The following is a 26606-nucleotide window of genomic DNA, read 5'->3' on the forward strand; positions in this document are numbered from 1 at the left end:
GTTACACTCACCCTCTCAAACTCACTCCACTCCACCCAAGGCACTTCGATGCCCCGAGTGGGAGTCGAACCCCGGTCACCCACGCCGCAGGCAACAACACAGACCGCTATACCAAGAGGTGAATTCACTACTTTGCAACGTGTCTATCTGTCTTTGAGGATGTGAGAGTGAGTTTAACCCATAGCACCACTACTCACCCCAGCCCTTCTTGACTGCGCTTCACGATACCATACGTTACATATATATATATTGATATAACTCATTTATACATTCACGTGACATAACTGTAGCATAGATATTCTAGGTTGTCCTGAAAAGAAAGTATATATCACTTAACTTTTCAGGGTTGAGGCTATACATGCATTATTACGCAATTAAACCAGGCAAACCTAAAATAGGATAAATAATTACTGACTTCTTACTTCTGACTTGACATTATGCTAAGTGTCAATTTTAGTTAGCTAGACTACATAGGTATCCAGATGGCGTCTCTAGCAGGGGGAACGAATCTAGGAGGCCAGAAGTTGTGATGAACTTTAAACGCCAGAAAGGGAGATAACCAAAGGAGAGGGTGATAACAAATGGTCATATTATGCCTGCAGGGAGAGAGAGGATCTTGGCTTCTTCTGTATTCAGCACTATTTGAATCATTTAGCTGTTTATGCCAATAAACCTGTGTTATAAAGAGAATACCGGGAGCCTGTGTGTCGTATATTATAGCAAGGGGAGATTTCATTCCAGTGACTCTACTTCAACATCCAACAACACAACGCATAGATATACAGTCCTATCCTGAGGGAACAATTCCAACCGTGGCATAACCTACCCCAGCCGAGAACGATGTACCAGGCCAGATGCTTCCTCTTGGAGAAGAAGGTACGGCTGACCAAGGTGTGCAGGTAGTGCCCCTCCATTAAGAGCCAGCTGTAATTGGCCAGGATACTGTAGTTGGAAAACACCAAGACTACCTTACACGCCACCTGCGGTTCATTACAGAGGGGGAAACAGTTAAAACAGTATGTCCATCCATCCATCCATCCATTCACCTCTCCCCCTCCCTCCTTTCTTACGGGGTAGTAGTCACAGTGGTAGAGGTCTTCATTGGTGAAGAGCAGAGTGTCTCTGGCAAAGATGAATATGGCTCTAAGGATGAAGGACAGGAAGAGCTGGATGTGGATGTAGTTCCTGGTGCAGCGGAGCTTCCTGGATACAACAGGAATATTAATTTACCACTTCCTGGATACAACAGGAATATTAATTGACCACTTCCTGGATACAACAGGGATATTAATTTACCACTTCCTGGATACAACAGGAATATTAATTGACCACTTCCTGGATACAACAGGGATATTCATTTACCACTTCCTGGATACAACCAAGGATACTATATTGGAGGCTAAGTCACCCAATAGGAGATGCTCAAATTGTGCTGATGGAGGACACATTTGAACTGTGTTAGTGGTATGTGCTACACCCTGATGTTTGACAGGATATGATGCGATATGACGGCATCTCCTCCATTTAGCCTCCTTGGATACAACAAGGAATATTAATTTATGATCTATTTTCAATGTCCTGTAGAAATATTGTGATCCAAAAAGTAAATATTTCAGGGATTTTCAGGAAAACCGTTTGATTTTCCTGCCCATACATGAAAAAAATCAGTCTAATGGCCCACATCAATAGGCCTACATCAATCACACAACCTTCAAGCAATCACTCTGCATCATACATTCTGATAATCCTCCATTCTCCTCCATTCTTCTGTGGCATTTAAAGGGGACCTATTGTGAAAATGGCCTTTTCCCGTGTGTTGCATTGTTTGTGTTGGGGTCGTCCAACACAAAATGTTAAATATGTGCATTGTGTCTTTTCTGCAGTCCACTTGTGACAAGAACCCTCCCTATTAAAATGAGCCATTCAGAATTGTGTGTAAATCTCTTTTCTACCTAAAGTTGAGCCTAAAATATGTTTCTGACAAACATTTTAACAGTAAGATTGCTATGCTATTGCTGGATCTTGAACCATATTTAATCTGCAATGTCTAGTTTGAACATTTCTGAATTCCATTCGATGGTACAGGCCCGTGGTATAGTCAGTCATACTGGCAGCGTAAGAGTAACTACTGTAGTAAGAGTAAAAATGCATGCATTTCACTAAAACAACTGACAACTGAGACGGACACATATACTTGATTGATTCATATCTGACCTGAACAGACAGAGGATGGTGATGGCAACGGTGAGGCAGAGGAGTGAGAGGGCGTATCCCGCTGTGTACATGGTCTTCACGTTTGAGAAGTACAGGTGGGAACCCGGAGACTAAACACGGGCGGAAGAAACGTTGTTTGGATGTCAATGTTATGTGTTACATGAGAACTTGAAATGAACACCAGCCACATGCTGCTACCAGTTGGTTCTGTTACCGTACTTAAAAACCATTGTCTATAATCATTCTGTGTCACCCCTACTCTGTTTCCCACTCAGCCTTCCTACTGTCTCAATAAAGAACACACTGGATGGATTACCCATTCTCCTTTACAGAAAATAAATGAATGAATTCAAATAAAACATCTTGGAAATTATAAATTTCACGATAAAAACAAATTAAATGCTACACCGGGCTAGGTAATTATAGATGAAACAGACATTTCTCTCTGTTATATATAACTACTATATATCTTTCTATTTTGACTAGGTACATGCAGTAGAGGGGGAGACCAAATCAATCAACCAACCTCTCCAAGAAAGTGGAAGGTGTCGTTGAACACGTAGTCACAGGCGTCTTCATGCGGTGCAAACAGGTCGGTCCAACCTTTGACAGTACAGTTGCGGTACACTTTACCTGGAAAACAGCGGAATGGAAAAACATGTAACATACATAAATTGGACAGTATAACAATGTACCTGCTGTTCAATGGCTCCTTGTGTGTGTGTGTGTCTACTGTATGTGTGTCTTTGTGTATGGGTACCTGCATGCACATTTCATTATGAACTACACATTATGAATATTACATGGCCCATAACGGCCCCCAAACATCATTGCCAACTTCAACAGCCCCTGTTGCCTCTTTGATGTGAGCTCAAGTATTGGCAATGCCGATACTACATACCCTACCACATGGCCCCTAATGGCCACCACAACTCAACGTGTATAGATGCTACATACCCTACCACATGGCCCCTAATGGCCACCACAACTCAACATGTAGATAGATAAATGCTACATACACATACCCTACCACATGGCCCCTAATGGCCACCAAAACTCAACTTGTAGATAGATAGATGCTACATAACCTACCACATGGCCCCTAATGGCCACCACAACTCAACATGTATATAGATAGATGCTACATACCCAGTGATGGGCAAGCTACTTGGAAAATGTAGCAAGCTACACTACAAGTTACTCTCGATTAAATATAGCTCAACTACAATGGAAGCTATCCCCAGAGAAATGTAGCAAGCTACACTACAAGAACATGGCAAAAATAGCTAGCTACATCGGCACTACTTTTTCTTTTGTGATCAAGTTTCCACCAAACAAATAGGCAGGCAAAAAAAATTCTCAGTTTGATTGTTTATTATAAAACTGAAACAAGCCCTCGGTCTGGCTTTTTGTGTCATCCTTTTAACATGAACTTGTATTACGTACAAAATCCAGGAAGGCAAGTTTAGCTGGGTGCAGCCTCTACAAAAGAAAAGAAAGAGACCATTTGGTTTTATCAGTTTTTATAGTATAGTTTGTTGATTACTTTTGATGCAGTAATTGTCTTTTTCTTTTCTATTCTATCTTTATGTATTATTTATCCCTAAACTCTGCATCTTCTGAAACCTGCCCACTTTATCAACCAAAAACACACTTCTTCAATATCTGAATTGTAACTGTTTTACTTCATTTTACTAGTATTATGCTACCATGTATATACTACTACCAACTATGCTAATATGTCTATAATACTACAGTATGTACTCAGAGTATACCACTCAAGCTTGACACTGACAAACAATACTACTTATCCTTGGCTGCTAGATATGTACCACTCCTGCTGACTTGTTGTACACAATTTGTAAGTTGCTTTGAATGAAAGTGTCAGCTAAATGACCAAATGTATTTAAATATGTAACTCACAAAACATTCCATGGCCCCAAAATCATGTGGGGACCCCCCCTGGGGGTCCTGTCCCACAGGTTGAGAACCACTGCTTTTCCCTCTTTTTTTCTTTTCTCCACCCCCATAATATTGTTCATTTTCTGCCTACAGTGAAACATCATCATGATAGCAGCTATCTGTTAGTTAAAGCTGTTGACAAAAAGTGTACTGACTTGTGTGCTGTTTGGGAACAGTTGATTTTCATCAGCTCACCTGAATGTGTTCTCAAGTTAGTGCTGGAGGTGTGGGAAGTTGAGAGCAGCATATGTTTTAGCCGTTTTTTCAGTCAAACTCATAAATGTGTCCCAGATAGGGCCATGGAGAGGCATTGTTGTTATTGACATCATCATCTTCATCAATGCCATCGAACCCCATTGCCATTTCGCGCGGACTGGTTCATGTAATCCGTTAAATTGCATTAATTCATTCAGTACGTCTGTGTTTTGATTTTCACTTCCTGATTTGCGGGTTGGAGTCCCGCCCTATCCTGCCTCTGATTGGCCTACCCGTAATGTTTGGGCCTACCATACCCAATCGTGAGTCGTCATACTCATATCTAAACCAACCAACCAATCATAGTGGGTTTTTTACGGGGATTTTTTTTCCTCCTCACAAATATTTATACTAGTCTAGACTGTTTCTCCCGACAGTAGCGTGTAGCGTTTCTTCGTCGCTACGTCAGTACTTCGTTCTATAAATAGCTCCGCTACAGAGACTGCTACCCTGGTTAAAAAGTAGCGATGCTACCATCACACTACTGAGAATTATAGTTAAGCTATGTAGCGTCGCTACTTGTAGCTAGCTACTGCCCATCACTGTACATACCCTACCACATGACCCCTAATGACCACCACAACTCAACGTGTAGATAGACAGTGAGACCCAACATATCACCAGGGTTATCAAGTCCCGAACCGTCGACCCTGACTCGATACTGGTCGTTGTCCAGTGACTCCACCACCACCCCTGACCTGTCCCATTTGTGAGGGCTCTGGCTTCTGGAGGAATACTCTCTCGCCGAGCGCCAATGGGCGGAGCGGTCTTGAGTGAGTCCCCAGGGACTCGGTGGTACGGGACATACGGGGTCCGAAGGGCGTCCTCCTTTTCCGCCCATGCCTCACGCCACAGCAGACGGATATGCGGGTTCGAGAACTTCTCGAGGCGGTTCACGAAGGAGAGCGAGCCACGAAGGGGGCGGCCGAATATGATCTGCGCTGGCGAGAGGTTGCAGTCGGGGTCAGGTGTGTTTCTCAACTGCAGCATCGCGTGCAGGAAGCGGCCCTGATCAAGGCTGCCCGATGGGCCGGTGTTGGACATCAGGAGGCGCTTGGCAGTCTTCACCGCTACTTCTGCCCTCCCGTTCGACTGCGGAAAGCTGACGGAGGATACGCGGTGCTTGATGTGCCATAAGCGGAGGAAGTCCTCAGTGTGGCTCGCCTTAAATTCCGGACCGCAGTCACTTGAGAGCTCCTCCGGTACGCCGAAGGTGGCGAAGAACTAACGGAGGTGTTGGACCAGGCCCGCTGAGCCTGCCAGGGCAGTACCCGCCGTAGAGCTCAGGACCTCTACCCAGCCCGAGAGCCGGTCTCCGACAACTAGGTAGTGGCGGCCCCCATAGTCGAAGAAGTCCGCAAACACCGCCTCGAACGGAGTGGATGGGGGTGAGGATGGCAGGGGGGCGTGTAGCCGCCTGTGACGGAGCATTGCGGTTGCAGTCTGCACACCCGCCCCTGGTGGCTTGAATGTCCCCGGACATCCCGGGCCAGTAGACTATTGCTCGGGCATGCTGCCCCATCGCTGAAGTCCCCTGGTGGGCGGCATGGAGATGCCGAAGGACTCTCTCACGGAGGGATGGGGGAACCACAACGCGGTCCTGATAGAGCAGGACGCCGTCCTGCGTGTAGACAGACTCACAGACCGATGACACTCGCCAGGGCGGGGTCGTTGACGTCAATCCCACCCTCCTGCTCGATGAGGCGGAGGAGGTGGCCAAGGCCCTCGTCAGCCGCTGTCTCCCGTGCGAGGAGGGGCCAAGAGACGGCACCGAGCTCTCGTGCATCGTCACGGATGGAGGCCATGAGTGCTGATTCCACGGCGTCAGGCCCGCTTGGCAGCCCCAGTGATATGCCGTTCGTTTGTTTCGTTTGTTTGACCTACATGAAAATACCTGAATTGAAAAAGACAAATAGATGTTTATATATTTATTTTTTTATTTCGTGCACGTTGTGCAAATGGAGAGGCTATGCTCTTTGCACACAACCCGTTTCGGGAAACCCAGCCAGGCGTCGGAGTGGCGGTGTCAGCCTCCCCGCTGGCATCGCTCTCTTCCTCCTCCTCCTCCTCCACCTCATCCGGAACCTCCGGGACCCAGTCCGCGTCCTCCTCGCCCCCCGAGCCATCGCTGCTCGAGGCCGACCGACCGGGAGGCGTGTTGTCTTTTTCAATTCAGGTATTTTCATGTAGGTCAAACACGAGTGATTAGCTGCATCAACTGTACATTTATTGCAGGACAATGTGTGTACTGCCTAATATCTGTGTTGATACTCTATCTAGGTCGTCCTCGGACGGGCCCTCCATCTGTGCTTCCAGTCATCCCGATCCTCCATGCATCTGGCTAGCTCGCCGGTGCTTTCTGTTCCCGCATCTCTCCTGAGTACGTCCACGTATAGGTTAATGTGGGACGTCCTCGTGATCGATGCCCGTGTGTTGGTTCCCACAGCACAAGTTTGCTGGTTGGCATCTCATGGTGTCTCTGGCAGTGACCTGCCAGCCTCATTCTCCTGACTGCCACTTTATCGCTCACCTTTAGCACCCCCCCATACAAGTTTGCATTAGTGACATGCTCATCCCTGTTGATGTTGAGCACCACACGCATCATTCTGGTGTAGCACCCATCCAAGGACTTCTGCAGGGTGGGCTTCAAGGTCCAGCATTCACTGCCATACAAAAGGATACAATTATATATAAAACGATATATATTTGAGCGACTAGCCCCTCTACACTAGCAGCGTGAACGGCCTCCTTCCCTCAGAGCGAGCCCACTTGTAGCACCGGCAGCTGGACAGCAACATCGGAGCACTGTGATTGGTCCCGCCCCTATCTGCTCCCGGCCAATCAGATTGCGCAAACCGAACGTGGAAGTGTTATCTCAGCACCCCCAACTCTGACTGACTTCCCGCGCCCCTGGCTCACTGATAAACTATCAAAACCAATTGCTTTTAGCTTGTCAATCAGAATGGAGTGCAGAATTCAGCGCTGTACATGAATTACTTTTACCTCAGAGTTGTTTTGATACAGCCCTGTGTACACTCAGACATGATCATTATGAGATCCATCATACTCAACTCTAGACATAAAACCTACTGTTCCCATTTCTCCTGTCTATATCTCTATGTACATAAACAGTTTATGGCCTACTATTTGGATAGACACAGAGATGATAAACTAGGTGTTTTACTGTGCTAATGCAGTCGTGTTTGCTCAGACGTCATTATGAAAACTATCATACCACATGTATGGCAAGATAAAGAATAAATCTTTGTGTTTGTTTTAATTTGCTTTGAATACCAGATGCATGCACAAGAAATAGGCATCTTACATTTGGCAAGAGGAGAAAACTCAAATGTGCTAGCCTAAGCATAGCATGCAGGGGCCCACAGATCTGGAACAAGCTTGACAAGAGTCTGAAAATGTCTAAATCCTTTAAAACATTAAAAAAAATCACTGAAAGAGGAACTGCTTAAATCATATCTCTAATTAGAATCATAACTTAGGTATATAAATTGTCTGTATTTATGTATCTATGTTGTATGTCAGTTAGTAGGTAGGTGTGTAAACCTACCCACGTTGTATTATTTGTTTTGTTTTTGTTTTTTGTTTTTGTTGTTTATATTTGTGATCAGGCTCCCTCCAAAAGCTTTAAATAGCTTCTTGGGAGACCTGGCACATGCACACAATTGCGTCGTTGTTGTATCACATGAATATATGTACATGTAATATATCGTGTGTGTGTGTGTGTGTGTGTGTGTGTGTGTGTGTGTGTGTGTGTGTGTGTGTGTGTGTGTGTGTGTGTGTGTGTGTGTGAATAAATTCATTCATTCATTCATTCATGGGATTTGCCACATATAGGCCAAATACAGTGGGTGCAAGAAGATTTAGACCATTTAAAAGTGAATTTAAGGTACTTTTGTATAACTGAATCATCCTGATGTGATAAGCCCCACCCATCTTGTAAGCCCCACCCATAACTCTAAACAGTTTTGCACACATTAATTTATTGGAAGTAAATTAGTTTGAATATGGCCACCAGTGATGTCGTTGGCAATGCAACCAATGACAAAACTATCATACCACATGTTGGCAAGATACAGAATAAATCTTCGTGTTTGTTTTAATTTGCTTTGAATACCAGATGCATGGGGTTTGCCACATATAGGCCAAATACAGTGGGTGCAAGAAGATTTAGACCATTTAAAAGTGAATTTAACCTGATGTCGTGTGGCAGTGAAAGGGTTAAGGCACTGTTGTATAACTGAATCATCCTGATGTGATAAGCCCCACCCATCTTGTAAGCCCCACCCATAACTCTAAACAGTTTTGCACACATTAATTTATTGGAAGTAAATTAATTTGAATATGGCCACCAGTCATGTCATCGGGGATACTGAATCCTTGTGTTGTGTTAATTACATCACCATGAAATGATATAGATGGCAAAAAATAGCAATACCTTATAATTTCCTTGAGCTATTGAGCTATAAGCAGGAGCTACAGTATAATTAACACAACACAAGGATTCAATGTCGTTTTCCATTTAAATGTGTTCAAAACTGATGTGTGTGAGACTATGTGCAAAATAAATCAGCCTGCCACACATAAATTGATCTACGTACAGGAAACATGTGTGCCTCTAACTATCTCTATCTACTATCTATAGTAGGGGGTGACAGTGGCTCAAGAGGTAGAGCAGTCATCTGGTAATCATTCATTCATTCTGCCGTTGGTGTGTGAATGTGTGAGTGAATGGGTGAATGTGAGGCATAAGTTGTAAAGCTCTTTGGATAAAAGCGCTATATAAATGCAGTCCTTTTACGAAATGCAGGCCATCCACACGTACAGTATTGTAATCATCTCTGTGTACATAAACAGTTTATGGCCGGCGGTTCGGATATTGAGACACAGGGAGATGACAGACATGTTTTAGTTTCTAATGGGAACAAATGAGCCTGGTGGCAGATTATTAACCAGTACACGCATGGAGGTGATGGAGTGAGAGAGAGAGAGAGAGAGAGAGATATTGGCATGTGTGGTATGCGTGTCTGTGTGCAAGCAAATGTGAGGGTTTGTGTGCGAATGAGTTTGTGTAAAGGAAAGAGAAAGTGAGGAAGTGTGGCTACGTGAGTAGAGCTCCGGACTCATGATCGGAAGATCACCGGTTCGAGCCCTGGTCAAGCCTGCTGTCGGAAAGTGGTGTTGTTGTCCAGCAGGGTGCACTCTGTCCTCTGGACTTGTCACTAACAATGCCCCTGTTACAGTGATAGGGACACCGTACAGCTCCGAGTACCATCCTTCGGATGAGACGCTAAACCGAGGTCCTGACTGAATTCGGTCGTTAAAGAACCCAGGACGCCTATCGTAAAGAGTTGGGGGTTCCCCGACGTTCCTGGCCAAATTCCCAATCAGGTCTCTGACATCAAGGCCACCTAATCATCCCTTCCCCTTAATTGGCTGATATATATCCCTGTCTCCTGAGCCGTTCAGCCATTGTGTAGTGTGATGTGTGCCGGGTGCCAGTGTATGGTAGCCAGTGTTCGAATTATGAGGGGGCCAATGGGGGCTCAGCCCCCATAGCTATAGTCTGAGCCCCCATAGTCAAGGGGTCTTTGGGGGTCTCTCAAAAAAATTATATAATTTTTTTATTTTTATTTTTTTTTACGAATTAGTATTATTTATGTTACCTAAATAAATTGTTAATAGATAATATTTTTCTTTTCAGTTTTTAAAAGAACCGAGTAATTAATGTTGTGGAATAGGCTGCATTTCACCTCCAAGCCGTTATGCGTCGCCCATGAGCGTCGCCCATAAGTTTAACGCTTCTCCAACCTAGTGAAGAAGAAGCAGCAAGCAGCTGCTGTAAACAGAATCCGTGTCCTGCAACTGAAAACATAAACACTAAACAGTACGCCACATGCCACCAAAAAAAAGGCTCAACCCGCCGCAAGGCTGTACAAAGCTGGACAGCTTTGGTTTTATAAAAAGGCCAAAGACTGACGCTGTTAGTGCAGCAGCTAGCAGCGCTACTGTCACTGAAGTTGACACTGCTAGTGCTAGTACTAGTGTTAGCTCTGCTGCTCCTGTGCGCAGTGCACCTCTTATTGTTACCGCGCCGGTTGCCACTTCCAGACCCGAGTCTCCACCACTAGACCTGGACTGCGCTGCTACTCAACCACCACAATACTGGGGTCCGAGTCAGTGGAACTTTTGGAAAAATAAATATAGCTGGTTATTTGCCAAGGAGGGATGCATTGGCTGCCTTCCATGTAAAAACGCCAAGATATTGTTAAATAAATCATTTGGAGCCCATTTGGCAGAGCAGTGGATGAATGGGACTGTGACTAGCTCTCAGAGCAAGAAGTTGAGGAAGAAAATATACTTGCACAGCACAGTGATAGCGTTGCTCATAAGCAAGCTATAGAAATAGAAAGTCAGAACCAGAAGCCAGCTTCCAAAAAAAGTTTGCGAAATCACATCTGCTTTGCTCAAGGAGACAGCCAGTTCATTCAGGGCAGCATATGCTGTCGCTAAAAAAAGATTGCCTTATACCAAATTGAACCCTCTTATGACTTGTAATTTATTTTTCATTCAGTTCTTGATTACCTGTGCACATTTGTTTATAACATTATTTATTTTGATTTATACAATTATTTATTTTACGTTCATTTTATTATCAGATGATAATGTTACTTACTGTATCCTGATAAATGCTGCTGTTGTGCCATACAACTATTTATTTTCCATTAGATTATTTTGTTAGTTTTCGATTTATAAGTGCAGAGACAAATAAATGTTAATTCAAGTTCATAAATTTGGTCTCATTTTTTAAATTAAATTGTTGTATTTTATCAGATGCAAAATGCAAATAAGTAAATATGGCATTATATATCAGAGGTGAGTAAGAAAATGAACAAATATTGATGGTTAAGAATGAGACTGAATAATGACATCACACAATAGTCTAATGATTAGACTGTTGTGTGATGTCATTATTACTTAGTATTAGACTAATCCTAATGAGATTATTCCTCTAAATATGACTTCGAAAACAGCCACAATTTCAGGAAAAAAATAGTAACAAAAAATTATTCAGGGGGCCCCCATAGCTCTCAGGTGATAATTCGAACCCTGATGGTAGCCATTGAGCCTTCGTAGCCCAAGGTTGGGTGCTACACAGTGGTGGTGAATGAGGCAATTTCCACCCTACATTGTAAAGCACTTTGAGTGTTTAGAAAGCGCTATATAAATGCAAGTAATTATTATTATTATTATGTGTGTGTGTATGTTGGAATGCACGTATGTGTTTGTGTGCGCATACATTATGTGTGTGTGTCTGTATGCTGTAGTATCTCACTCTCTGAGCTGAAAAACTCAGGACAGGGCTGAGAGACTGTTTCCCCTACAGAGGCTGACGGCCAGCAGTTCAAGTGGTCCCACATGCCCATGCAGTCTACAGAAAAAAACAAAAAACAAATGTAAAGTCAATCAACTCTTTCAAAAAATACCTTCCGTATACATTATAATATACATGTAATAGTTTGTTAGATCTTTGTGGTATTTCATAGATCATAATCCTCTATCCAAAGTGCATGAACTAAATAATTTGGGGGCATGTATAGGGTTGCACCATTATAATGGAGCCCAAGACAATGAGTGCCATGCTCGACCCATTAAGCCACACAGGGAATGGAACCTCTACCCGTAGGAAGCACACACTGTACTATTTGTGTACTTTATTTGAACACTAGATGTCACTATAGGGTCGTATACACCTTATGTGGAGGCCTGCTGAAGCCAGTTTGTGACTCAATGGGACTTTTCTGTAGTGTCATGTATCTGTTAAGCCTATAGTCACAAAATATGTAGATGTCAAAACATTCAATTAAAAAAAAAGACACCACACAAGAAATTACAAATTGGCAGTCATAGTGGCACATTGACTCTATGAAGGAGTTAACTTTTTTATATTTTATTTTTAAACACATTATTGACAACTGATAAGACTGATTCACGTTATTGTGCAGTGACTCACCCGGCTCTTTAGACTTATTAGAAAGCATCAATTCTTTGATGCACTTTTCCTCCTCTTTCACATGAATTATGTGTGGGTGACAGTCTGCTGTTCTTTTGGCCTGAATAAGCAAAACACATCAATAATATATATATATATATATATATACATTTTGTATTCCCAAGTACAGAAAATACCAATATGCAGGTCAATCAACAGAAGAACCTTATCAACAAGCTCACCTGAGCGTTCATGAGAATAAGTCCAATTATTCCAACTTTCAGCATTGTTTTTGTCAAGCAGGTTTTCAACTTAGACTAAGACTAAGCTACTATATATAAAAAAGACACATCAAATAAAATAAAATATATACCTGTAAAATAATGTGGGGAAAAAACAATATCCTTATATGTAGCAAAATAAATTGTCAAACCAAAGAGGTCTGGTCAAACTCATTTAACATATTCAATGGGCAGAATGTGTCACTGCAGAAAACCTAGAACTTTTCTCATAATGTTGTCTCCGCCCATTCCCCGCCCCTTAATTTTTTCTACAATAGAAAACGCACTCTTCTGGATGTATCTTGGTATTAGGATACAACAAGGGGAGGCAGGAAAAACAAAAATCTTCCTGTCTCTTAAATGGATGTGGAAATTGCTCCATTGTTATAATGTTGTTATTTTTATTATTATTATTTTCTTTTTTTTTTGTTGTCTAATTGTTTATTTGTGTGTATGTGGGCAAGTGTATGTGTGTATGTGTGTGTGTGTGTATGCCTGTATGCGCGTGTGTGCGCGTGTACGTGTGTGTATGTCCCAGTGTGTGAGTGTGAGTGAGAGATGGGAGAATGGATTGAGTGGGGAGCACAAGGAAAATTGTTAAAAATTGTTCATGAGAGTGACACTGAACATTCTGTAGATCTGTCGATTGAATGTGAAACCTCATGAAAAATAAAAAGATTTAAAACCATTGTTATAATGTGTTCAAACGTTCTGTGGCAGCCAACCGGTTATAATGTGTTCAAACGTTCTGTGGCAGCCAACCAAGTGAAGTAAGCAACTTCACTTCATCCAGTGTGTGTTTCTTGTTGAATATCCGATCTGTACCTCGTATTTCTATGTGATTTCCCCTCCCAGTCCCAACACAGGAAGCGGAGCCTCGCCATGAATGAATGAATGAATGAAAACTTTATTTAACAGATTGCAGAATGGGCTCAATATATACAATTGTTAAGGGGATGCAGACCGAGAAAGACGTTTGTCTTGTTTACATCAGGGTCCCCCATTTTCAATTCATAGTGACATTTATGACATACACAACATACATGACATCATGACATTTATGGCATGGGGACATACATGCCATACAGGTATATAGTACTGTTACATTTGTGACATATATGATATGCAAATATACAGTACTGTTACCCATAGATCCTGACAGAGAGTATATGCATATGATGGGGAGGAGACTGTACATTAGGAGGGGTGGGTGGGTGGGAGAGAAATATACATACGGTGGGGAGAGAATATATACATACGGTGGGGAGGAGACTGTACATTAGGAGGGGTGGGTGGGTGGGAGAGAAATATACATACGGTGGGGAGAGAATATATACATACGGTGGGGAGGAGACTGTACATTAGGAGGGGGTGGGTGGGTGGGAGAGAAATATACATACGGTGGGGAGAGAATATATACATACGGTGGGGAGGAGACTGTCTATTAGGAGGGGGTGTCCCCCACCATACATCCTAACCTGGCTCTCAGGTAATGGTTCAGGTTTAGACCTAGTACACAGTCCCCCACCATACATCCATCCTGCATATGTTCTGTATTTGACTGATGGTAAAATCAAACTCTAAACTATTCTGCTGTGCTCCTCTGGGAACGTTAACTAATGTCAAGAACGCACTACACACCCTTACATATCTGTACTGCTCACATTACACACCATGCCCTCTTGTAACCATCTGTTATTGAAGTAGTGGTGCATACACAAAATTATAAGGTCCACTTGGAAGTCCCTCTCTCTCTCTCTCTTAAAACTACTCGCTCACTCACTCACAACCATGTGAACTAAACACTAACTAAGCAAACGTTGCTCTTGTTTTCTGCTCAGAATTAGAAAAAAAGCAAAGAGCATGTCTAGTCCAGTTCCCGTGTGAAAAACAGTGCTATCCATCATTCAGCTGCTGGATCTCTCTCTCCACTCCAGCAGCGCTTTATCTCAGCCGGGAGTTAATCATTCATGAATATAGCTCTGTGCAGCGGCTGGGTAGCGCAGCGGACATTGCGCTCGTCACCAACGCAAGAGACACCGGTCTCGAATCCGGCTGTCAGCGTTGCCTCCGGCTTGGGCCGGCCGTCATACTGACTCAATTGGCAGAGTTAGCGGGAGGGGAGTCGAAGGGTGGTAGTCTGGTCGTTGTAAACAGCGACTCCTACAGGTCGGTCAGGGCGCCTGCACAGCAAAGACAGGAAAATGGCGGGGGCAGTGTGAGCCTCCCACACGTTACTCCTTGCCAATGAGAGCCTGCGCTGTATCGGAGGGGACTTCTATCCTCCTTCTATCCTCCCTACGACTGGCCGGTGGGGGGCACATGCGAGCAACGATCAGGACATGGGAGGGAGAATTGGCACGAGAGGAAATTGGGATGGGAGAAAAATCACAGAAAAAGGGGGGAGAAGGGGCGGCTAGGTGGCGCAGTGGGCAAGGCGCTTGCCACCAACGCAGGAGATGCTGGGTTCGAGCCCAGCTCTCTGCGTTGCTACCAGCTTGGCTGGTCGTTCATATTAATACAATTGGCAGTATTAGGGGGTGGGAAGCTGGTGGGTGGGGATCGGACGTTGTGGACAGCGACTCCTACAGGTCGGTTGGTGCGCCTGCGCAGTAGAATCAGGAAGCGACGGGGGTGAAAAAATGCGACGGCTGCCTCCTCGTGTACCGGAGCCAGCTTGTGGGAGGCATGGCCTAACAATGTTCGAGACAGGGGAGGGTAGAATTGGACAATACGAAATTGGGGAAGGGAGAAAAATAGAAAATGGAGAGAAAAAGTTAAAAAAAAAAAAGGGGGAGAAAAAGTAGATAAAAAAAAAAGAATATAGCTCTGTGCAGCGACTGATATCAACCCCTGATACACTTTCCGATTGGATATGCAGCGCATTAAACCTTTCCCTAGTTTGTTGTTCCCTGGAGTGGAAAACGAATAATAATAAGAAGAAGAATTTATTTTTAAAAGACACAATGTGTGCCGGAGAACAGAGGGATGAGACGATAAAGACGGGAGTTCTCAAATTCACAACGGTGGGTCGATGTCGGTTCCCAGTTGGACACTACTCAGTGGACCCGGGAGGGATTATCTGATGCAGAGACACAGGCTGTTTTCCAGTATAATACAAGCAGGCGTTTCTTTTAGAGGGGGACTTGATAGATTAATTGATTTTATTTATGGATCCAAAGACACAACAAATCCAAGGGATGACATGCAAAAGTGACAACACTTATTTCCAGCATGGTCCCCGATGTTCTGACCAAAGGACATATACAAATAACATATAAAACAACACATAAAGCAAAAGTCCAATACAACAAATCCATATTCTACATGGAAAACAAGTCAATAACATCCTGACCAAATACCATAAAATAGCGCATTTCTTATACCATGATTAAAACAACAATCCAACATCTGTATTCAATATATAAATGTGAATGTAATCTTTGAATGAAAAACTTTGTTTAAAAATAAAAGATTTAATAAAATAAAATCCAAGTGGCCACTTTACCCCAGAGATATGAGCGAACCTGGCCTTTAAATATTCCTCTAGATCCTGACAGTTTTATCCTAAGTGGAAGGCTGTTCCACATTGAGATCCCGGTGTAGAAAAATTTGCTCTGAGCCATAGACTTGACCCGCGGCACCGGGATGGAAAAACTAGATAATGAAAGGGATGATTCGAACTTAATTTATTATTTGCAAGTCGAATAATGACCACGCCATAGTTGATAAAGCAAGTTTTACGAGCAAAGACCTTTATTTTGAAGTAGCCTAATTTGAAGTTATCCGTCTTGTGTCTCTCAGGGAAACTATAAAAGTAGGAAGGGTCATCACGTCACTGTGTTGCACGAACATTGTATGTACATATGTATATACTGAACACTGTGACTTCTATTTTTACTTCTATTTTTACATGCTATACTATTTTATTTCACACTTATCTTGTCTAGCACAGTCTCTGGAGCGTAACAGTAAGAAGCATTTTGTATAAAAGTATTCTGTACTTCTGTATGACAACTATTAAAGAAACTTGAAACTTGAACTTGAAAAGGATGCCAAGTGTGGAAACGTTCAGTTGACTTGAATGGGATCAGCCATTTCCCAGTTTATGACATGTCATTTACATTTTACATTTACATTTAGTCATTTAGCTGACGCTTTTATCCAAAGCGACTTACAAGTTCTGTACGACAAGCCATCAGGAAGGGCACAACTCTATCAGCTGAGTAACAATGTTCATCAAAGTGTTGAGTGCTACAGTGTAGGTTAGTTTATTAGGACAAGTGCATGACAGTATGGTTAGTTAGGGTTAGATTTTTTTTCTTTTTTTCTTTTTTTAATTCAGATAATGGTTGAAGAAGTGCGTCTTTAGTCGACGGCGAAAGATTGGACGTGTTTCGGCTGTCCTAACTGGGGTGGGTAGTTCATTCCACCATTGTGGGGCAAGGACTGAGAATAGGCGACTTCTCTTTGATGACCCTCCCGGAGCTTGGATAGGAGTAGGTCTGAGGCGGCCAGAAGATGCAGAGCGTAGGGGTCTTGAGGGTGTGTAGTTAGAGACCATTGACCGGAGGTAGGCGGGAGCAGTTCCCTTTGCCGCACGGTATGCTAGGTCGAGGGCCTTGAAGCGGATTCGTGCAGCAATGGGGAGCCAGTGCAGGTCCCTAAGAAGTGGGGTGACATGGGCCGACTTCGGTAGGTTTGAGATCAGGCGGGCCGCTGCGTTCTGAATGAGTTGAAGAGGCTTAGTGGCAGTGGCCGGGAGGCCAGCGAGCAGTGCGTTGCAGTAGTCGAGGCGGGAGATGACTGTTGATTGGACGAGGAGTTGGGTGGCTTCTTTTGTCAGGAAGGGGCGGATCCTTCTGACGTTGCTCAGGAGGAATCGGCAGGTTCTGGTTGTCGCTGCGATGTGAGCAGAGAAGTTCAACTGGTCATCGAGGACAACACCAAGGTTCTTGGCGGTCGGGGACGCGGTCACAGCTGCATTCTCGACTGTGATGGAAAGGTCGGTCAGGGGGGAGGATTTGGCCGGCAGGTGGAGCAATTCTGTTTTGCTTAGGTTCAGTTTGAGGTGGTTGGTCGTCATCCAGGCGGAGATGTCAGACAGACAGGCCGAGATCGGCTCAGAGACGTGGATATCTGAGGGAGGGAAGGAGAGGAAGAGTTGAGTATCGTCGGCATAACAGTGGTAGGAGAAGCCATGAGACGTGATAATGTTACCCAGTGATTTAGTGTAGAGGGAGAAGAGAAGGGGTCCTAAAACCGAGCCCTGGGGGACACCCGTCCGCAGGGGGCGGGTGGCCGACAGGGTCCCTCTCCATGACACTTGGTAGGAGCGGTCATTGAGGTATGATGACAACAATGTCAGCGCAGAGCCAGCCACTCCCATTCCTGCGAGGGCCGCGAGGAGGATCTGGTGGTTGACTGTGTCGAAGGCTGCAGATAGATCTAGGAGAATCAGGACAGAGGAGAGGCCTTTCGCTTTTGCTAAGTGAAGTGCCTCTGTGACCGCAATGAGGGCTGTCTCTGTGGAGTGACCAGTCCTGAAGCCTGACTGATTAGGGTCTAGGAGGTCATTCTGTAAGAGATAAGCAGTAAGTTGGTTGGATACAGCACGTTCAAGTGTTTTAGAAAGGAAGGAGAGAAGAGAGACAGGACGGTAGTTGCCTATGACGGTAGGGTTCAGGGATGGTTTTTTTATGAGGGGCGTGACTCTGGCTTGTTTTAGGGAGGTGGGGACCACCCCCGAGTTGAGTGAGGAGTTGATGGTTGCAGTTAGGAATGGGAGGATGTCTGGTGCTATGGTCTGGAGGAGTGGGGAAGGTAGCCGGTCCAGCTGGCATGTAGTTGGACGGTTCGACGTTACCAGTGTCAGGGTCTCGGCTTCTGTAATGGGAGAGAAAGATGACAGAGTGAAGGATGAGGTTCTCGATTCAGCATTTGGAATGGGTGGGGGTTGGGAGAAGGAGCTGCGGATGTTCTCCACTTTTTCCTCAAAGAAGATCGCAAAGTCTTCGGCAGAGAAAGATGAGGGGGGGGGGGGGGTGGGGGGGGAGTGAGGAGGGAGGACATGGTAGCATGCAGTTTGCGAAGATTCTTGGCAGAGGCCTCGATCCTATGGTGAAAGAAAGAAGCTTTGGCATTAGTAATGGTTTTGGAGAATGTTAACAAGAGGTTGTGATATGTGTCGATGTCAGCAGTGAGGCGTGACTTTCTATACTTCCTTTCAGCTGCTCTCAGGACCTGTCTCTAAAACAGGTTATTCCCTCGGATGTCAGAATCATCAGCAAGTTGTAGTTTGGTGACGTCTGTCAGTTCACTACAGGTTACCATGAAAAACAACTTGGTGATAGTGATAAATATAAGATATATTATACGATATGTGATATTAGTGATATGATACTTTGTGGTAATTACAGTATCAGTGCAAAGAACCTGGATTTATTTTCAGTCCTGTGTATGCAGTAACCGCCCCGTTTCGTCTGGAGGTACGTTTGTTTTTGTGTCACAGTCAGCTGGACAGAGAGTGGGGTACAGGGGATGTGGTGGAGTACAGAGGGCCTTCGCCCAGCGCCTCCTCGGAGGAAAACCGTACGCAGACCTCCCAAGAAAGCTGACATGTCCAAGGTGCAGTATCTGTTATATGCTGTGGTTATTTACTGTTCAAGTGATGAATGATGATTATATTTTATTGACCACTCAACAGATAGATCCAGCCGAGCTCACGTGAGTGCTGTGATGGTATGCATGTCGTTTTCCTCCTCACAGAACCCGGTGAATCCGGTTCTATTTGAGAAAATATCAATGAAAAAGTTTTTCTTTACATTTTTCATTTTCATTATGGAACGCATTATTGAGCCAGCTATGATCTATAAATCATAATGAGTTACAGTGATTTCAGATTAAAGGAACATGCCAACATTATGGGAAATACACTTACAATCTTCTACAGAGTCAGACAAGAAGATAGATTGAATTTTCTCTCAGTCAAAAGTGAACGCACAGAGAGAAAATTGCTATCTATCTTCTTGTCTGACTCTGGAGAAGACCGTAAGTGCCTTTCCCATATTGGCGTGTTCCTTTAACTGAAGTATAGTAAAACATAAAAAAATAAAAATAAAAAAAACATGTATGCGTCCTCCAGGCTATGAAGGGCTCAAGTGGCTCAAGAGGTAGAGCAGTCGTCTGGTAATCCGGCGATTCCCGCTCCTCCCGGGCAGCATGTCTGCATAATACTGGACTCAACCCTCTCATTTCACCCACACGTCAAGTCTGTGACCAGGTCCGCCTTTTTCCACCTCGGAACCATTTCCCGCCTTCGCCCCTCACTCTCCGACACCTCAGCGGAAACACTTATTCATGCCTTCGTCACTTCCCGCCTTGACTATAACGGAATCCTTCTTGGTGCCTCCAAGAAGGTTCTGGATCGCTTGCAGTCAGGGAGCGAAATTAACTTTTTGACTCACCGGCCAGTGGCGGGTAGATGGGAAGAGTCTACCCGCCAAGCATATTTCTTACCTGCCAATTTTTTTTTGATTAAAAATATATATATATATATTTTATATAAAAATTTTTTTTTTAATAAAATATATATTATATAATCATACTTGTAGTTGTATTATCTGCGAGACATCGCCACCACGCAATAAGTCAAAATGCTTGCTATCTGCAAACAGCTCCACTGTCTGTGTGTATACTTGAGTAGCCTCCAGCTCCAGCAAGGATTCTCCGGCCCTGCAGCTAGACCCTATATTCAGCTAGACCCTACATTCAGCATGCAAGGATTCTCCGGCGATGCAGCTGGACCCTATTTAACGTTACGGTTCTTTTGTCAAATCACATTCAACATGCCCTCAGCTAGAATACGCATTCAATCAATGTTATAAGACATTGATATCAGGAGCTATCTGTAGCTACTGCTAGCCCGGTAGATAACGTTAAGACAATTTAGTTTACTGGGACAGGTGGATCTAACGTGAGCTAGCTAAGCTAGCTAACGAGGGAACGGAGGTATTATGCACTCGAGTAGACTATTGCTGGAGCATTTGTTGATATCAGCAGCTATCAGTAGCTAGCCAGCTAGATACCGTTAGACAATGCCTCGTCATGTATTAAACTAAAAGTGAATAGTTGACTGGGTCATTGTTTAAACAGTAACGTTAGCTCATGGAGGTCCGATATAGACTAGAGCAGACGGAAGTAAACAAGCCAAATGGGAGGTTCCGATTGGTCATTTGCTTTTTTTTCTCATGAAACCAGTCACGTCACTCTACTGTGATTGGACCGTTGACTTGAGTGCAATGTGGGACTTGTAGTTTTTTAACGATCTCGCGGTGGAGAAAAAAAAGACGAGCGGCTATAATCTGTACTCGCACAAGAGTATCGTTATGAACTACACGTCTACACGCCACACGGCGGGCAGCCCTCTAAGTGTCATGCGCCTAAAGGTAAAAACAGACCGCCCCTGGCGGGCGGCGGGCTTTAGTTTCGGTCCCTGCTTGCAGTACGTCCAAAATTCAGCTGCGAGGGTCCTCACACGCAGAAAAACCCTGGCAGCACATCACCTACTACCGAATCCCCTACAAGGTCCTCCTCCTCACCTACAAATCCCTGCATGGGTTGGCTCCTTCCTACTTGACCGACCTACTCCACACCTACACTCCAGCACGGGGCCTCCGCTCCTCCAACTCCGACCTCCTCACCATCCCCCGCACCAGGTGTTCCACACTGGGAGACAGAGCTTTCTCCGTAGCTGCCCCCAGGCTTTGGTACTCCCTCTCCCCCTCCATCCGAGGCTCTGACACCATCAACCTTTTCAAAACACACCTAAAAACACACCTGTTCACACTTGCCTTCACGCAACACGGCCCTGCTCCCAAGTAGCCCACTCTTTTCTTTTAAGCCACAGATCCCATTGTTTTTGTTGTTTGTTTGTTTGTTTTTGTTTTCTGTTTTTAGTTTTAGTTTTTTGTTAACTTTCTTGTTACCACTTCATCCAATTGGACAGCACCTTGCTTTCCTTTTTTTTATCTCACTTGTTTTTTCCTGTTGTTACTATATATTTTTATCTACCCTTTCTTTTATATAGCTTCTCTCTCCTTGTACAGTGTCCTTGAGTCTGAGAAAGGCGCTTCTCTCTTCAAATCCAATTTATTATTATTATTACCAAAATTGTGGTATTTCATGACTTTGTGTAAAATAAACATTCTAGATGGGCAACATTTTGAGTTCCTGTCAGTTGTTGAGAAACATTGCTACTCTCCCTACCTAATATTGTAGCATGATTCAGTTGTATTGGATCCACTCCGTGATTTTTAACACATCTTCGCCCAAAAATAAGAAAATTTTAAAACGAAATAAACATCGTTGCCTGTCCATGATTGATTTGTATTGAATGCTGCCAAGTAATTGTGTAAGTTCAGCCTGGGTCACATCACTAGTGTTAGATAACAGTGTTTCTAGCCTTTAATAATTTCTCTCACTCGTCACCTGCTGTTCCGTGACTGGCCTCCACGTTGTGTCATTTTACTTGGATATCTCATTAGCTGTCTCACACTGTATCAACCCCTGGTAGTACATCCGTGGTCAGAAGAAACGACACTGCAACGTGATCTCTTTCCTTAGATCCTCATGTTTATTTTCATAAACATAGCTCCGTACCAGATGTAACCAACTCTGTAATGTCCTTGAACAGTCTTAATTCATTCTTCTCCACTGTCTCTTATGCTATTAGTCCAATGGTTCTGGGCCTCATCGTAGCCAACAACCATTCCCTGTTAGCCGAAGCTAGCGCGTGCGTCGTGTCTCAATCTGCTTAGTCTCCTGAAGACCCCACAGCTTACAGTCTTCAAGTCTCGCGGGGTCGACCTCTCTCTCGTGACTGTTACTATGGCAACGGCACCCTTGACCCAAATCACTATTGCAACGGCGATGCCGATATTACCAAACGATGTGACCACACCACCATGTGAGAGCCCAGTGCCGGCTGCATACAATGACCTTGGCTCGCTCGAGAGCTCAGCTGATAACAGGCCCTTGTCTGCAGCCCCACTGGAGCCAGACATAGTGACTGCTACTGTCCTCTTACAACTAATATCTAATAGCAGATGCTGTCACCCACCGATATATACATTATATACACATTGGAAAACATAGATTAATAATTGTTAGACTAGAAGTCTTTATTTGTCATGCAGTTTTAACACACACAGGCGAAATGGGCGACCCACAGGAACACACACACACATGCACTGAGTCGCAGATGAAATGTCTCTCTGCACTTTTCCCATCCCGTTGTCCTTCCCCCCATGGGCAGCCGGGAGCAGATAGGGCGTCAACGTGAGCCGCGCCCCGGGGACCAATCCAAGTGCTCCTGTCCGTCTTCGTCAAGGACGCCAGAGCGTTAGCGATCTGTTGTGCATGTTTTTCCATTGGGTTTATCTTATCGGGGGGAAACCCTTGCGAGCACGGGGAGAACATGCAAACTCCACACAGAAAGGCCTGGGAGATACCCCACCTGAGTACCTGGCATCATGGAAACCTGGTCCCCAAGCGGGAATCGAACCCTGGACCTTCTTGCTGTGAGGCGACAGTGTTAAACACTACACCACCGTGCCGCTTAAATTCCTTCACTAGTGAAATATGAGTGTGTGTGTTTTCTCTGAAAAAGGGAACGGTTGACAGAACTCTCACGGACACTTAGCAGGACTTCCTCCTGCTCCTACTCTGATCCACGTGCACTGTTTATAGTACACACACACACACACTCTCTCTCTCCTTTCCACCATGTTTACAGCTTTATATTTACACAGTGATGTTTTATGAGAAACATCATGTTTTATGACAACATTTTATAATGGGAGGATCTAACCCTTATCTCTTATCTTATATGTCTTTCATGTCCTCTAGGATCTAACCCTCTAGCTAGAGTTCAATTATATTCTATTAAAAACGTTTTGCTTGAGAAGTTCTATCCAATTTGTTGACAATTTTAAATGAATGCCCCATCATTAACTCAATCAGCACCAGAGGGCGCTGTGTACTGTGTTGGTTAAAAGGCCAACGCTTTAAAGTATAGGAATACGTGGCAGTGTTTGCAGGGCTAAAACTATATTATATATTATAGCTATGGATATAATACTATTGCCCATTTGACATCGAGTATCTAACAATAATTCTTTTATCCATACATTCCCGTTTTATACCGTGGTGAATATAAGTATAGTTTTAGAGTGGTCTAGGGTAATTCCCAAAAGGCTGCGCGTATTCTACTAAAAGCGTTTCTTGCCTGGACCAGCTACTATTCTCAAATCAAATCTAGATTATAGGTATTATGTTTCATCATGAATGCATGAAAGGGGGGGGGGGGGGGGGGTCGTTTTTTTATGCTTTGATCATCACCAACGGAATACATTACACAGTACATTACACACATACGCTCTGATCACAATGAAGGAATTATTGGATCAACGCAAGATTGATACCATATAGCCCCTACCTTGACTAGGATGTACCCCAAAAATAATATTCCAATTACTGTATCTGATCGCCATTCCAAGTATTGATGTCGATCGTGTCGCCAACATAATCCACCAAAGAACATGAATCGGGAGTGTATGATTTTTATAAATCCATGCGTTAACCACTCGTCTTGCCCGACAAGGAAAAGTCCGCCCGGACCTATATAATCGACGCGCACCCGTATACACAGAGTTTCAAAGGATGTGCAATACCGGCCGCAACCTACCAGACGGTGGTATTGGACTTTTGCGATCTCAGACCCATTCCCAATGATAACACCAGGCTCCCTGGATGGATAATGAATGGAAATATCGAATAAATAAACGAAAATAACGATGAAAACCCGACTTTTCTCGGGTTTGGCACTCAAGCGTCGGCGAGTTAACCCGACTTTATTCGGGTCTGGCGTACATTGAGTTAAAGGAACACGCCAACATTTTGGGAAATTGTTGTGTTGTCTTTACATGCTGTATCCTGTATCTATCTGTTGTGTTGTCTTTACATGCTGTATCCTGCAGGTGTCTGTTGTGTTGTCTTTACATGCTGTAAATCAAATCAAATCAAATTTATTTGTGAGGCCCGACAACACACGTTAATGTCCCCATGGGCCGGACACGTCTTCTTTAAACAAGTCAAGAAGAAACATCACAATAAGTCAAGAACAAAACAAGAACACCAGAAGGTCCAACACATTTAAAATAAATGCTAAATAAATGAATGCAACACTCCCAGACATACCCCATGCGAAGGTAAGGAAAAACTCACTAAAACCTAGCAATAGGAAAAAAATGCACCACAGGCAATGTGGAGGAAAGAAACATTAGAAGGGCCATTCAAGGGGGATCTCCCTTCTTAGATGTCGGTGATAGTAGTGTTGAAGACGGACAGTTGGTAAGCATGCACTCATGTGTGTAGTGAAACACAGATGAGTGCATGCACTAGCAACTGAACATTTTGAAAGATTAAAGATAGAGCTGATAGCGGATATATTTGAGGCACAGGGGCGGCGCAAAGAGGGTCGCATCCTCCCAGTCTTAATTACGGGACGCTCAACACTCCGGTCATCACTCCGAGACAGCCGGAGACAGGGGGCGGCGCAGAGAGGGTCGCAACCTCCCCGTCATCATCGCGGGACGTCCAGCACTCCGGTCATCACTACGAGACAGCCGGAGACAGGGAGACAGGAGGGCACGCAGAGAGGGTCGCATCCTCCCGGTCTTCATCACGGGACGTCCGACACTCCGGTCATCACTTCGGGACAGCCACTCACAGGGAGACAGGACAGGCGTTAGACAGCTCGCGTGATTGTGGTGGGCGGACATAACAATAGATACAAGTGGTAAGCATATATGTGAATAGAATAGATATATAAAGTAAGCATAGTATGTGAATGGAGTAGAAGTACTTAACCCAGCAATGAAACCACGTTGACAGACCACAAACCATGTTGACAGACCACGGACAGAAGACGGTAAGAAGCTGATCCATGGCCTCGGTGGTGCACATAGAACAGTCACTGCAATCTTCAAGTTTCAAGTTTCTTTAATAGTTGTCATACAGAAGTACAGAATACTTTTATACAAAATGCTTCTTACTGTTACGCTCCAGAGACTGTGCTAGACAAGATAAGTATCAATAACATAGTATAGCATGTAAATTAGAAGAAATTGGCCAAGACCCCAAGACATCCACCACCTTGGGCAGCACTACGAGACAAGCACTCAGAGAGATGGGGGGGGACAGGGGTTAGAGAGTTCCCATGTTTGTAGTGGGCGGAGATGGAGCAATAAATACATGTAGTGAGCATATGCATACATGGTGACAGTAGAATCATAGTATATAAGAAAATTGTGGCGGCTAGGTGGTGTAGTGGTCTAAGGCACTCGCCACCAGTGTGGAGACGCTAGGATTCGCGTGTTCGAATCCAGCTCTCCACATTGTTTTTCAGTTTGGCTGGTCGTCCGCAGTAATACACATTGGCCGTATTACGGGGAGGGAAAAACTGAAGGGTGGGGATCGAACGTTGTGAACAAGCGACTCCTACAAGTCGGTTGGTGCGCCTGCGCAGTAGAATCAGGAAGTTTCGGGGGCAGCGTGAGCCTCCCACGCGTTACTCCTCGACACTGATAGATCGAGCTGCGCAGGTGAAAAGATGCGACTGCTGTTACCTCAAGTACCGGAGGGGACTTGTGCTATGTATGACTTAGTCCTCACTGCAGCCGGCTTGTGGGAGGCAAGAAACAGCGTTCGTGACAGGGGAGGGTTGAATTGGATGATACGAAATTGGGATGGGAGAAAATATAGAAAATGGGAGAAAAAGTGGATCAAAAAAAAAAAAAAAAAAAAATTGTGAAATAGAGTAA

The 26606-nt window shown here is 44.3% G+C and overlaps 1 protein-coding gene across 1 annotated transcript in view; it reads right to left on the minus strand.

Annotated features, from left to right (window-relative positions):
• The window catches only part of sctr (secretin receptor), a gene marked incomplete at both ends in the record, with an annotated part of 86008 nt that overhangs the window by 25903 nt on the left and 33499 nt on the right, over positions 1-26606 (minus strand). The window contains 5 exons of the mRNA XM_084318087.1: positions 827-980; positions 1071-1203; positions 2215-2324; positions 2741-2847; positions 11786-11881. Coding sequence (XP_084174213.1) covers positions 827-980; positions 1071-1203; positions 2215-2324; positions 2741-2847; positions 11786-11881 — 600 coding nt within the window. The remainder of the gene's footprint in view (positions 1-826; positions 981-1070; positions 1204-2214; positions 2325-2740; positions 2848-11785; positions 11882-26606) is intronic.

This window comes from Notolepis coatsorum, assembly GCF_963971535.1.
Source record: "Notolepis coatsorum genome assembly, chromosome: 1".
Taxonomy (NCBI): domain Eukaryota; kingdom Metazoa; phylum Chordata; class Actinopteri; order Aulopiformes; family Paralepididae; genus Notolepis; species Notolepis coatsorum.